The 11,867-nt window shown below is 33.9% G+C and overlaps 1 protein-coding gene across 1 annotated transcript; it reads right to left on the bottom strand.

Moving 5' to 3' along the window:
* Window positions 1–5,131: 5,131 nt before the first annotated feature.
* LOC108912254 (prostatic spermine-binding protein-like) lies at window positions 5,132–6,290 on the bottom strand. Its single transcript, XM_018717446.1, has 2 exons — window positions 5,834–6,290; window positions 5,132–5,283 (listed from the first exon to the last, which is right to left on the bottom strand). Exons 1-2 carry the CDS (start codon window positions 6,288–6,290, stop codon window positions 5,132–5,134), a joined length of 609 nt encoding a protein of 202 aa, XP_018572962.1.
* Window positions 6,291–11,867: the final 5,577 nt, after the last annotated feature.

An 11,867-nucleotide genomic window follows, 5' to 3' on the forward strand; every position in this document is an offset into this window, starting at 1 on the left:
TGCATCAGCAGGTTAAGTGCTGTTGTCACGTCATGCTGAAGTAATGGCAGTCAAACTTCTTACACCCTGCAGGTATGTCCAATACAGAAATCCAATTACAGTATAGTCAATTCTTAAAATATCTAGGAAAAAGAATTTATAATACCTTTATGACTACAGAAAAAAATATGAATCTCATTCTGTATTACAAAATTATTGTCACACATTACATGATTTATTTGCTCATCAAAGTAAGTAAATTTTGGAATTCCTAAATTAGACTGCAATTAAGAACCTAACTTGCAACAATATCCTTAAATGCCTTGAAATAAGTTAAGACATGTCCAAGATAATAATAAGTGGCATTGAGCGTAAAATGTAAAAATTCGAGGTATAACCATAACTCTTGGGATATCCTTGGAGTATCATTATTTTGGAGTAATAAAGCACAGAAGAATAAATTACTCCAAAAATAACATTAAGCAAAAGCGCTTCATTATTTACAGACCGATACAATGAATCACTAAAATTCCGCTATCGCCTTGAATTATAATTGTTGGACCCTCAGTAGAAGTCACAATAAATTTTTAATAAAGTAGGATATAAATTGCTAGCCTTTACTACTTATCAACCTTATGAGTCAACAGAAATACATTACATCCTTTTAGCTTTCCTAAAACATAGGACACGTCGTTGCATTCCTCATATGCGATTTTGAAAACTTTCAACTAATTTATTAAAATTCGTTTTATTTATCTTATACAAGGTGTAACTGAAATAAGTATTCAAAATTTCTGAGCTTGTAAAACAAGTCGAAAAATGACGAAAACTTTAGTACAATTTTTGTCAGTGGCGGCTCCTAAGGGAGCTACGCTCTCCTAAAGGGGTAACCTCGGAAACAGTTTTTAATGCGTAANCGCGTGCACACATGGTGTGCATCAGCAGGTTAAGTGCTGTTGTCACGTCATGCTGAAGTAATGGCAGTCAAACTTCTTACACCCTGCAGGTATGTCCAATACAGAAATCCAATTACAGTATAGTCAATTCTTAAAATATCTAGGAAAAAGAATTTATAATACCTTTATGACTACAGAAAAAAATATGAATCTCATTCTGTATTACAAAATTATTGTCACACATTACATGATTTATTTGCTCATCAAAGTAAGTAAATTTTGGAATTCCTAAATTAGACTGCAATTAAGAACCTAACTTGCAACAATATCCTTAAATGCCTTGAAATAAGTTAAGACATGTCCAAGATAATAATAAGTGGCATTGAGCGTAAAATGTAAAAATTCGAGGTATAACCATAACTCTTGGGATATCCTTGGAGTATCATTATTTTGGAGTAATAAAGCACAGAAGAATAAATTACTCCAAAAATAACATTAAGCAAAAGCGCTTCATTATTTACAGACCGATACAATGAATCACTAAAATTCCGCTATCGCCTTGAATTATAATTGTTGGACCCTCAGTAGAAGTCACAATAAATTTTTAATAAAGTAGGATATAAATTGCTAGCCTTTACTACTTATCAACCTTATGAGTCAACAGAAATACATTACATCCTTTTAGCTTTCCTAAAACATAGGACACGTCGTTGCATTCCTCATATGCGATTTTGAAAACTTTCAACTAATTTATTAAAATTCGTTTTATTTATCTTATAGGTGCCAACTGAAACATGCACATATTAAATATTGCAAAATCTGTTTTAAAACTATAAAGCTATTAGAAAAAGATAAAAATAAAGTTACTATGATTATAATTTTGAATACTAATACCTTTTGTTCATGACGTTAAAAAAATATTTCAAATTTCTAAAATAATTCTCTTTTGATAATGATTATTCTCACTATATAAAATACTTACATCATTAAAGTTAATATTATGGTTACAATTTAGATCATGTTCTGCTAACATACATGAATTTCTATTACATCTAATATCACTCTTATGTGATAATACGGTCTTTTAAATGTCTATCTGTCTGTCCAATATATTTGGCCTGACATGTGTCTAACAGTGGAATCCAATTTTTTAATTTTGCAAAAATGTCATTAATTGTAACAATGTTTCTAAAAGCAATTTGATAATCAGTTAAATTCGAAAACAATTTTAATTTTAAACGTTTATATAGGTTAATGCGGTAAAGATAAAAAACAAAATTTTCTGTCTGTCTCTGGTAATTACTTGCAGACCTTGCTTGAAATAAATATATACAGGGTGTTCCACCTAAGAGGGATTCATCTGTAACTTTGTAACTGTAAAATTTATAAAAAGCTGGTTTTAATAAAAGTTGCCTGGAATCATGTGGACCATGTAAAAAAATATTTTTAACTTTACATGGTGTTTCGCGTGGGCGCTACATAACTTTGTTATTTTAAATGGAACACCCTGTATATTATAGCATTTTTGAATTCCTTGATTATTAGAGTTTATTAAATCTACATGGTGTTTAAAACTTACCATTTTCGAGAGAGTCTTCGACCATTTTCAGTTGTTTTTGAAAAAATCACGATTTCAGCTCTCTAAATGAGACTGATAGCATCTAAACTGTAAGAGTTAGAAACCTTCAGTTTTCACAGTTCATTTTGGCATAAATTACTCTAATTTGTCATCTGTGTGCAAAACGTATTCGTTATTCAGGCTCGGAAACGAGACCTACATTTAATGATCTTACGAGTTGAAAAACTTTTTTTTCAAATGGAATGACCCATATTAATTGTCATCGGATATAAGGTTGTCCATACGTATCTCTAACAGTTTTCCGGAAAAATTAGGTTCTTTTCTAAAGCCCGAAAAAATAGCTATGTAGCAACGTCAAAAAGGCCTTGCAAACAATTTTTATGGCTCTGTTTGACATACAAAGCAAATTAAATGTCACTCTAGATTTGATCAACGTTGACATTGTAGTTACTTTGTTAATACTCCAGTCGGCAGAGACCGAAAAGTTACTGTTGGTGACATTTTTTTGATAACTCGGAAATAACTACACAGGTCTACTTTAAATGATGAGTATAACAACAGGCTAATTTGCTGACAAAATATTTTATCAGGAAAAAAAATTATTAACAATTTAATCGTGAAGAAAAATTTTTTTAGTAGTTTTCTTTAAATAACTCAGCGGGATGACTTTGTACGAAAAAATGCTTAGGACATGATTTTGTTCGTAATAAAAATAGCTACAAAATGGCGGTGGTCGATTACGAAATTTGCAATAACAAAGCCGTGAGATTGAAAAAACTGTTTAAAACGCCAATTTTTTTAAGTTGCTGTAAAAATGTCAATTATAAACAAAAAGTGATAAAACTTTCGAAAACTATAGTTCAATATATATGCAATAATGACGCTAAAGCCGAAAATCAGGAGAGCAAAACTTTTTGTTCTATAAGGTGTTATACATTCATCGGCATCTGAAACTCGAAACTTTGCCAAATTTGTTCGAAGCTTTGCTGACACTTGAAATTTGGTACACACATAGTGTAAATATGCAGAAACTAAAAGCAATTTGCAAAATTCAAGTATCTTCATTTTTGCAGTTTTGGTAAGGTTTTGTACGTCACCCTAGTTTTATACGTCACAGTTTTTTTAATTTTTGGACGTATATTTATGTATATTTATAAAATATTCCATTACGGTAGATTAGCCAGCATAATTACCTACAATTTAAAAAAATATATATTTTCATCGTTTAGATCCTAAGCTACTTAACATTTTGCGCCTGTTAGCCGTAGTCGTACATTATTCAACATATTAACATAAAACAAAATCGTACGTGTGGGGTAAACCTTTAACTTTAAGTAAACAATTGTTTAAATTTACTGTTGCATATTTCTAATAGTATACAAGCGCCGAAGAGCGGAGCTCGCGCTCGAAAATGAAAAGTTAAAGGTTTACCCCACACGTACGATTTTGTTTTATGTTAATATGTTGAATAATGTACGACTACGGCTAACAGGCGCAAAATGTTAAGTAGCTTAGGATCTAAACGATGAAAATATATATTTTTTTAAATTGTAGGTAATTATGCTGGCTAATCTACCGTAATGGAATATTTTATAAATATACATAAATATACGTCCAAAAATTAAAAAAACGGTGACGTATAAAACTAGGGTGACGTATAAAACCTTACCAAAACTGCAAAAATGAAGATACTTGAATTTTGCAAATTGCTTTTGGTTTCTGCATATTTACACTATGTGTGTACCAAATTTCAAGTGTCAGCAAAGCTTCGAACAAATTTGGCAAAGTTTCGAGTTTCAGATGCCGATGAATGTATAACACCTTATAGAACAAAAAGTTTTGCTCTCCTGATTTTCGGCTTTAGCGTCATTATTGTATATATATTGAACTATAGTTTTCGAAAGTTTTATCACTTTTTGTTTATAATCGACATTTTTACAGCAACTTAAAAAAATTGCCGTTTTATACCGTTTTTTCAATCTCACGGCTTTGTTATTGGAAATTTTGTAATCGGACCAACGCCATTTTGTAGCTATTTTTATTTAGAACAAAATCATGTCCTAAGCATTTTTTCGTACAAAATCATCCTGCTGAGTTATTTAAAGAAATCTACTAAAAAAATTTTTTTTCACAATTAAATTGTTAATAACTTTTTTTCCTGACAAAATACTTTGTCAGCAAATTAGCCAGTTATTGTACTCATCATTTAAAGTAGACCTGTGTAGTTATTTCCGGGTTATCAAGGTTTGACACACGCCGACCCTCTACCAACTGGACTATAAGTAGAGAGTAAAAGTTTATTATAATATTTTCAAAATATCGCTGACGCAGGAAGAAATGATTGATATAGTTTTTGTCCTCGGTGAGTGCGACAGAAATCCGTTATTGGCATCACGAATTTATGCACAGCGTTATCCAGACAGACCACATCCATGGAGTAAAGCCTTTCAACTAGTGCTTGAAAAGATTTACAACATGTAAGTATTTACAAAATAAATAACAGTACCATTCTTCCACTTGAAGTCTCATATGTTCAACCAAATTAATCAATATTTTACTAGTTCGGATATTACTAACGATCCTGATGTTCATTTACTTAACTTTTACTATTATTATTTTTTTCTTCTTAAGCAAACTCTAATGTTGAGCTGGAAGTTAACAATAGCCATCCATGAGGTTAGTGAGTATTGACTCCGAGAATCGTGGGCCCTGAGTAGACGTAAGGAGCTGCCATAACTGCCTTCTGCATTCTGCCAGCCAGGATTTCTGCCGATTGTCGACAGATCGGAATGATCTTAAATTCTGACAGCACAATGTGTTTTGCTCCTCCTAAGACCCTTATTATTAGTACCACAAATTTTATAGAATGGTCTGGGTACAGCCTGTGGAGGTCAAATAGTAAATTCGCGTCCGCTTTTCCACCTCTTTCGAGACAATGTTATTTATGCTCGCCAGGAGCTGAGAATTCAATTACGAACATTGTCTCGAGGTGATGGTCAAGAAGGACTGCATCAGGTTTATTAGCTTGAATTTGCCTGAGGGTGGGAAACGAATAATTTCAATAGATTAGGCACTTCTCATTTCTCACATAGACTCAATATCCCCCGGAGCGGGGGGATATTGAGGCAACCTTTGTGTCTCGTCTATCCTATATGAGTAGAGTATATGGTATTAGAGCACCCTCAACGCTGAGTTGTGTCTATGAATATAGGCCGAGACTGCATATGTGGGCAAGCAAAGAGCAAATACGTCTCTGGTGCCCCATGGCAAGCCCTGTAGGAAGTATCGTCATCATTATCACCATCATCACCATCATCACCATCATCATCATCATCATCGTCATCGTCATCGTCATCGTCATCGTCATCGTCATCGTCACCGTCATCGTCATCGTCACCGTCATCGTCACCGTCATCGTCACCGTCATCGTCACCATCATCGTCACCATCATCGTCACCATCATCGTCACCATCATCGTCACCATCATCGTCATCATCATCGTCATCATCATCGTCATCATCATCATTGTCACCATCATCGCCATCATCGCCATCATCACCATCATCACCACCATCACCACCATCACCACCATCACCACCATCATCACCATCATCACCATCATCACCATCATCACCAGCATCACCATCACCATCATCACCATCATCACCATCATCATCATAAGCATCACCAGCATCACCAGCATCACCAGCATCACCTGCATCACTGATCATGATCATCATCATCATGATCATGATCATTATCATTATCATTATCATTATCATCGTCATTGTCATGATCATTATCATGATCATTATCATTATCATGATCACTATCATTATCATAATCATTATCATTGTCACTATCATTATAATTATCTAGAAAATTTCACTCAATCAATGTGGACAGAAATTGATATATTATTGAGTAAAATTGAGTGAATTTGAGTGAAATTTTTTTTTTAGTCTGGGATATAGCATTCCCTTTCTAGATATAAGCTTTGAACGTTTTATTGAAGATGTTATAGGTGTTGTAATATTGTCCTCAAATTTTCTTTTTCTAGCCATTAAACGTTTTCCTGAACACGTTATAGGTATTGTATTATCATCCTCAAATTTTTTTTCTCTACTGATAATTAATTTATTATCATTTTAAATTTTCTTTTACGTGATTTAATTTCAGGTTCGTTATTGTTAGATATATGGGATACTGGTGATGCAATTTCTTCTATCTGTTATCATTATTATGATCATCTTTCCGAATATTTCGTTTTTTATTCTTCTTCCCTAACCGTGGTTGTTGCGAATTATTCAATTTAATTTATTTCAGTATTTCATACAAATTTCAATATTTCATAAAGAATTTTCAGTTATTTTCTTTTTCCAAACAATGAATCACTTTCGAATAAACTTGCGTTATTCATAAAAATTGTATGTCAAGCCCAATTCAACTTTACATTTCGTTGCTTTTGCAACTCCCAGCTCGGCCAATTTTAATCAAATGATACGATTTCAGCATAGGTGCTTTAGCAGCTAAAATTTTGCCCTGAGACTTTTTGTGCACATTGCTGTTCTGTACGTAATATCATATTCTTTGTAAGCTTCATATAAACTGTTAACGCCCTTATTACCTCGAGCTAATAACTCCTTACGCAATTTAGTACCTAAAAGATTTTGTATTAACAAAATATTTTTTTATGTTGATACAATGTCCCTGGACTACAATAATTATAAATAAGAGTTTATATCTCAAACGGTAATTTGTTTGTTGTAGATTGTAACACCTTCACCCGTTGAGAAATAATATTTTATCATTTATAATCTACTTACTCTACTTCTATATTTATTTATTAGCTAATACCTCTATTAGGTTAGAGTCTCGAAAATAAAAAGACAAAAAGTTACTCTAGCTGTAGACAATCTATACCTTATAACAATATTCTCAGTCAAATGTCGGCTCACCTAGTTAGCGAGAGGTCGTTCATTTATAGTACCTGCGAAATTGCAGGTGGCTACTTACCTTTGTGGCCATGTTGAAGTCCTAGATATTGAGTTGTAGTGACCGTTCGTTGACGTATTACTCTGCCTGGTTCAGTATACACTCACTCCATGTCTACAGTTAAGGCCTCAAAAATAACTGTAGCTTCGTCGGTTGTCTCAATTCATGCTGATAATAAATATATCTACCGTTATACAAACCAAATTCTAACTTACAAAATAGTATTTTACCTTTACTTCTAATTAAATTTTCCAAGCCATATCTTCCACAATACATTATGTGCGGACTGGTAAAAAAATCCTCATGGTCGTTAAATAGCCCAGAGAAAAGTCTAATTGTGACACACGAAACAAAGGAGACACAACTAAGAGCTGAGAGTTAGTTCAGGAATATTCCTCCCTTAGCCTAAGGTGCAATAAAACTCTGATCTTTTAATAACACTAGGTACTGGGTTGTATAGCAGAACGTAGAATTCTACACTTAGAGAGACGGCTGAAGGCCTCTCCAGTTGTAGCTACAAGTGGTTGACAGTAAATGAACGACTACTCAACTTATGCCTAAACAGATTCGCACAAAGTATATGAACAATAAAATAATGTATCTGGACGTGAGGTCAACTCACTATAAAATACAGGCCGTGCCTAAGTGGTAAAGCTAATGATGCACACCCGGTATATTACCCGAACAAACTTACAACACAAGTTATGAAAAATAATCGGATAAACAAATACAGATTTAATTAATGAATGTTAAACACTACTAACTACTACTATACTTATCAGTTAAACTGAATGATTGTCACGGTATCTACTGTGCAGTGGTCAAGTTCCAATGGAGACCTCAATAGTTGGCGAAGGCAAGAAGCCCTAGGGATCCGTCCGACCAAGTTGAGAGGGGCAGTGTAGCCAAATGAATGATAGCCGACCCTAGCTCCGAGATAATCCTCACCAAGACGAAAACAACGGGCACGCCACTGGACAAGAAGCCATCACATGTGTGTCTAGCGAAAGACAAGGAAGTTTGCAGGGCGAAAAAACTTCGTAGGGGAAAAAAACCCTGTATAGAAGTACGGTTGTAATAGCTATACAGTACGAGTAAGCATGCGAAATGAGTATAAAATGGCGAAAATTTTTACCTTTTTACTAAGGGTATTTTTCTTTAAATGCCAAAGCGGGCAGGCTTTCGGTCAAAAATGCAGTTAATCCACTGACAGGGCAAACGGAATCCACACAACGTCAGGCAAAGGGGCGGCATTGAACACTGGCTGGAACGTGGCCATCGATATAACTTCGCTGTCACGTAAAAGAAACCCAGAAACGGGAAATAATTCTCCACAAAACACCAAAATTCTATTCACAAAACAATCCACAAAATTGGAGAATCACTTTTTTCAACGCAGGTGTTAAATCTCTCAAAGGATGTTTAAAATAAAACTGTATTTCACCACACCTTTAAAAACAACAGCTTCAAACCAACATTCGTCAAAATCGAATGACTTTTGACATCTATCGACAACCTTCACGAAAAAGGACCAGCAGCCAGTGAAGCACCTGATAGTGTAGCTGGTTGCGTACTTACCAACACGTTAGTCGTGAATTAATTAATAGTTGTTTAGGGGTAAAATAAAACTGTGGCCTTTAATAAAGTAGTTTCATTTTTACAACCATTTCATCTACTTAAAGTCATATAAAAGGAACATTCCTCTTTTTTTGGAAAAGTGTAATTTTTGTATATAAATTATGCACACCGGGTGTGCATAATTTATACACAAGTGTTAATTATTGCATTTACCACTACAGGCAATATCTACAAAATTCGGGTGGCAGAAATTCAAATTAAACTTCTGATAATTGACTTCTTCAAATTCACTAGCATCAGGTGCGTCCAATCATACACAGGTACCTAATTTATGTACCTGGTACTACAGCGACATCAATAAAATCAGACCGACAGAAATCTGAACCAACCCTCTAGACCAACCCTCTAGCAATTGTCCTCAACATTATTACAAGAACTACAAGGCGACCTCCAACGAACCCGCCCCATCCTTATGTTACAGAACTTCACTAGCTATACTACTAATACAATGCCACACTACTACGTAGTTTTTCACAAAACTTTTGTCGAGAACACAAAAAAATATAAGTATACGTACTGAAATTCTCTTCATTACTGCTTTTGCTTTGTATTTCGTGTTATTTGTGTATCAGTTCTAACAAAACAAAGACAAATACAAAGACGAATAATATTTTGTTACAACTTAAAAATCATGATTTCAAAATTTTTTATCTACCACTGGTGAAATAATAATATTAATATTTAAATTATTTTACGAAATATAATAGTGCCTCTACTTTTTTGTGAAATAGAGTGTTTGGAATTTCCCTGAACATCTCTTCTTAAATCATTCCCTTATATCGCAATGCATTCAAACTTTAGAAACAATTAAGTAAAACGGTTCTAGACATTCCTTCTAAGTAATTAAATAAAACTGACGAAAGTTCTGACAACAACAAAATGTGCAAATTACCATTACCGAATTTAACTAATTATTTAATTATACCAAATAGAACTCCGACCAGTCCGTACTCTAATTTGAAGCTAAAATTTATATAGTCGCATTTAAATATATGTAGATATGTATCATAGTTGTTGACTGTCAACAGAGTTTTTTGACGTTTTGATGATTCTGTAGAATTATTAATTTCATATCCATAATATTATTGTGCGTTTACTTAATATCGCCTAATTTATAATTTGCTGTTGTGAGACAAAAATTGAGAGACGACGAGACGACGAGGAAGGTGTAAAGACGAATACTCCTTCTCGAAAAATTGTTACTATTACTGTTATTCACATGAAGCTGTGTATTGTATTGTTAATTAAAACCCTAGACAAACATTAAAAAGCCTACAATTTGGGGGCTCAACCGGGATAGTGCCAAGAACAAAGAAAATTTATGAAAGCTGTATTTTAAACTCTATCTTTGATAGGTATAACCTATTTGATTGCCGTAGACCTGATTAGTTCAACCGATTTCTGGACTTAGAAGCTGCCGCTTTGTGTTAACTAACGAAGAATAAACATTTCTCATATCACTCCAGTTGTCATTGTTGGAAGCGAGATAGCAGATAGCTAGCAGTTGCTGTCGTTGAAGACGTTGGAATCGCCAGGTTACATGTTTAAAAAGTATTGGATGTGCTGAGGTAGGAGATTTAATTATACCAATCTTATTAACGCGAAGATTAATGCCTGGTTCAACGATTATGAAAAGAGATTAATGTAACCTCGCATAAAGACTATTATTGACCTATTCATTTGAATATTTTTAGCTTTGTTGTAAATACTATTTTGGTTGCTTAGGTATTTGTTTAGATACTATCTACATTTCTTCTAAAAGATTAGGGTATTTTCTAAATGTGAAATATTACTTTCTTAGCTATTTTGATTGTCTGTAAAACTGACATATTTATTTACTATTTAATTTGATATATGTAACGAGGAAGAGTATTCGTACGTACACGACTTTCGCTTAGTTGAGATTTCATCTAAAATTTTCTTTAGCATTTTTTAAATTTGAATAAAAAATATGACTACATTAGGAGATATAGAGAAAATTGCTCATAATATTAAAAATAATGCGCTCAAGGCCGTTAAAGCCTTGCACGTGGTTGCGTATGGTAATGAGGGTGAACCGCGAAAAACAAGGAAAGCTTTACGTGCTTTTTCTGGCTATGGGTTCGACGAGGATTCTGACGAATTGATCGAGAAAATAAAAGAGGTTAAAAGAAGTTTAGGGCTAACCGATTTTGTTTCAATTTGTCACATATTAGATCTTGATTATGCCGGTACTAGTGAAGTGTTAGTAACACGAATCTGTTCTTTTTTGAATGACTTGCAGATTGATGATAGAAAAGACGAAGACGAAGAAGAAGATGAAGAAGACGAAGAGACGGAAAATGAAGAATGTAGAAACGACGAAGATGACGGAAATGTTGGAGGGGTGCAGACGGTTCCCCGAAGAGCTAACAGAGATTCTTTTGCTTTAACATTCAGAGACGTTGAGGATAGCATAAGACCATTTGACGGCAAAGACGATTATCCAGTTGAGAAGTGGATTGCTGACTTTGAGGAAATTTCGGAAGTAACAGGATGGAATGAACTTCAAAAATTGATTTTTGCGAAAAAGTCATTGAGAGGACTTGCGAAAATGTTTGTTCAGGCGGAAAAAGGTATCAAGACGTGGTCTACCTTAAAGAAGAGACTAAAAACGGAGTTTGAGGTAAAAGTAAATAGTGCCCAAATACACAAATTGCTGATGGCAAGAAAGAAGAAGCGTGAAGAATCAGTACAAGAATATGCATTAGCTATGCGCGAAATTGGAAGTAGAGTTAGCATAGAGTGTGAAGTTTTGATAC

The sequence above is a fragment of the Anoplophora glabripennis genome, unplaced genomic scaffold, assembly GCF_000390285.2.
Source record: "Anoplophora glabripennis isolate ALB-LARVAE unplaced genomic scaffold, Agla_2.0 scaffold773, whole genome shotgun sequence".
NCBI classification, from domain to species: domain Eukaryota; kingdom Metazoa; phylum Arthropoda; class Insecta; order Coleoptera; family Cerambycidae; genus Anoplophora; species Anoplophora glabripennis.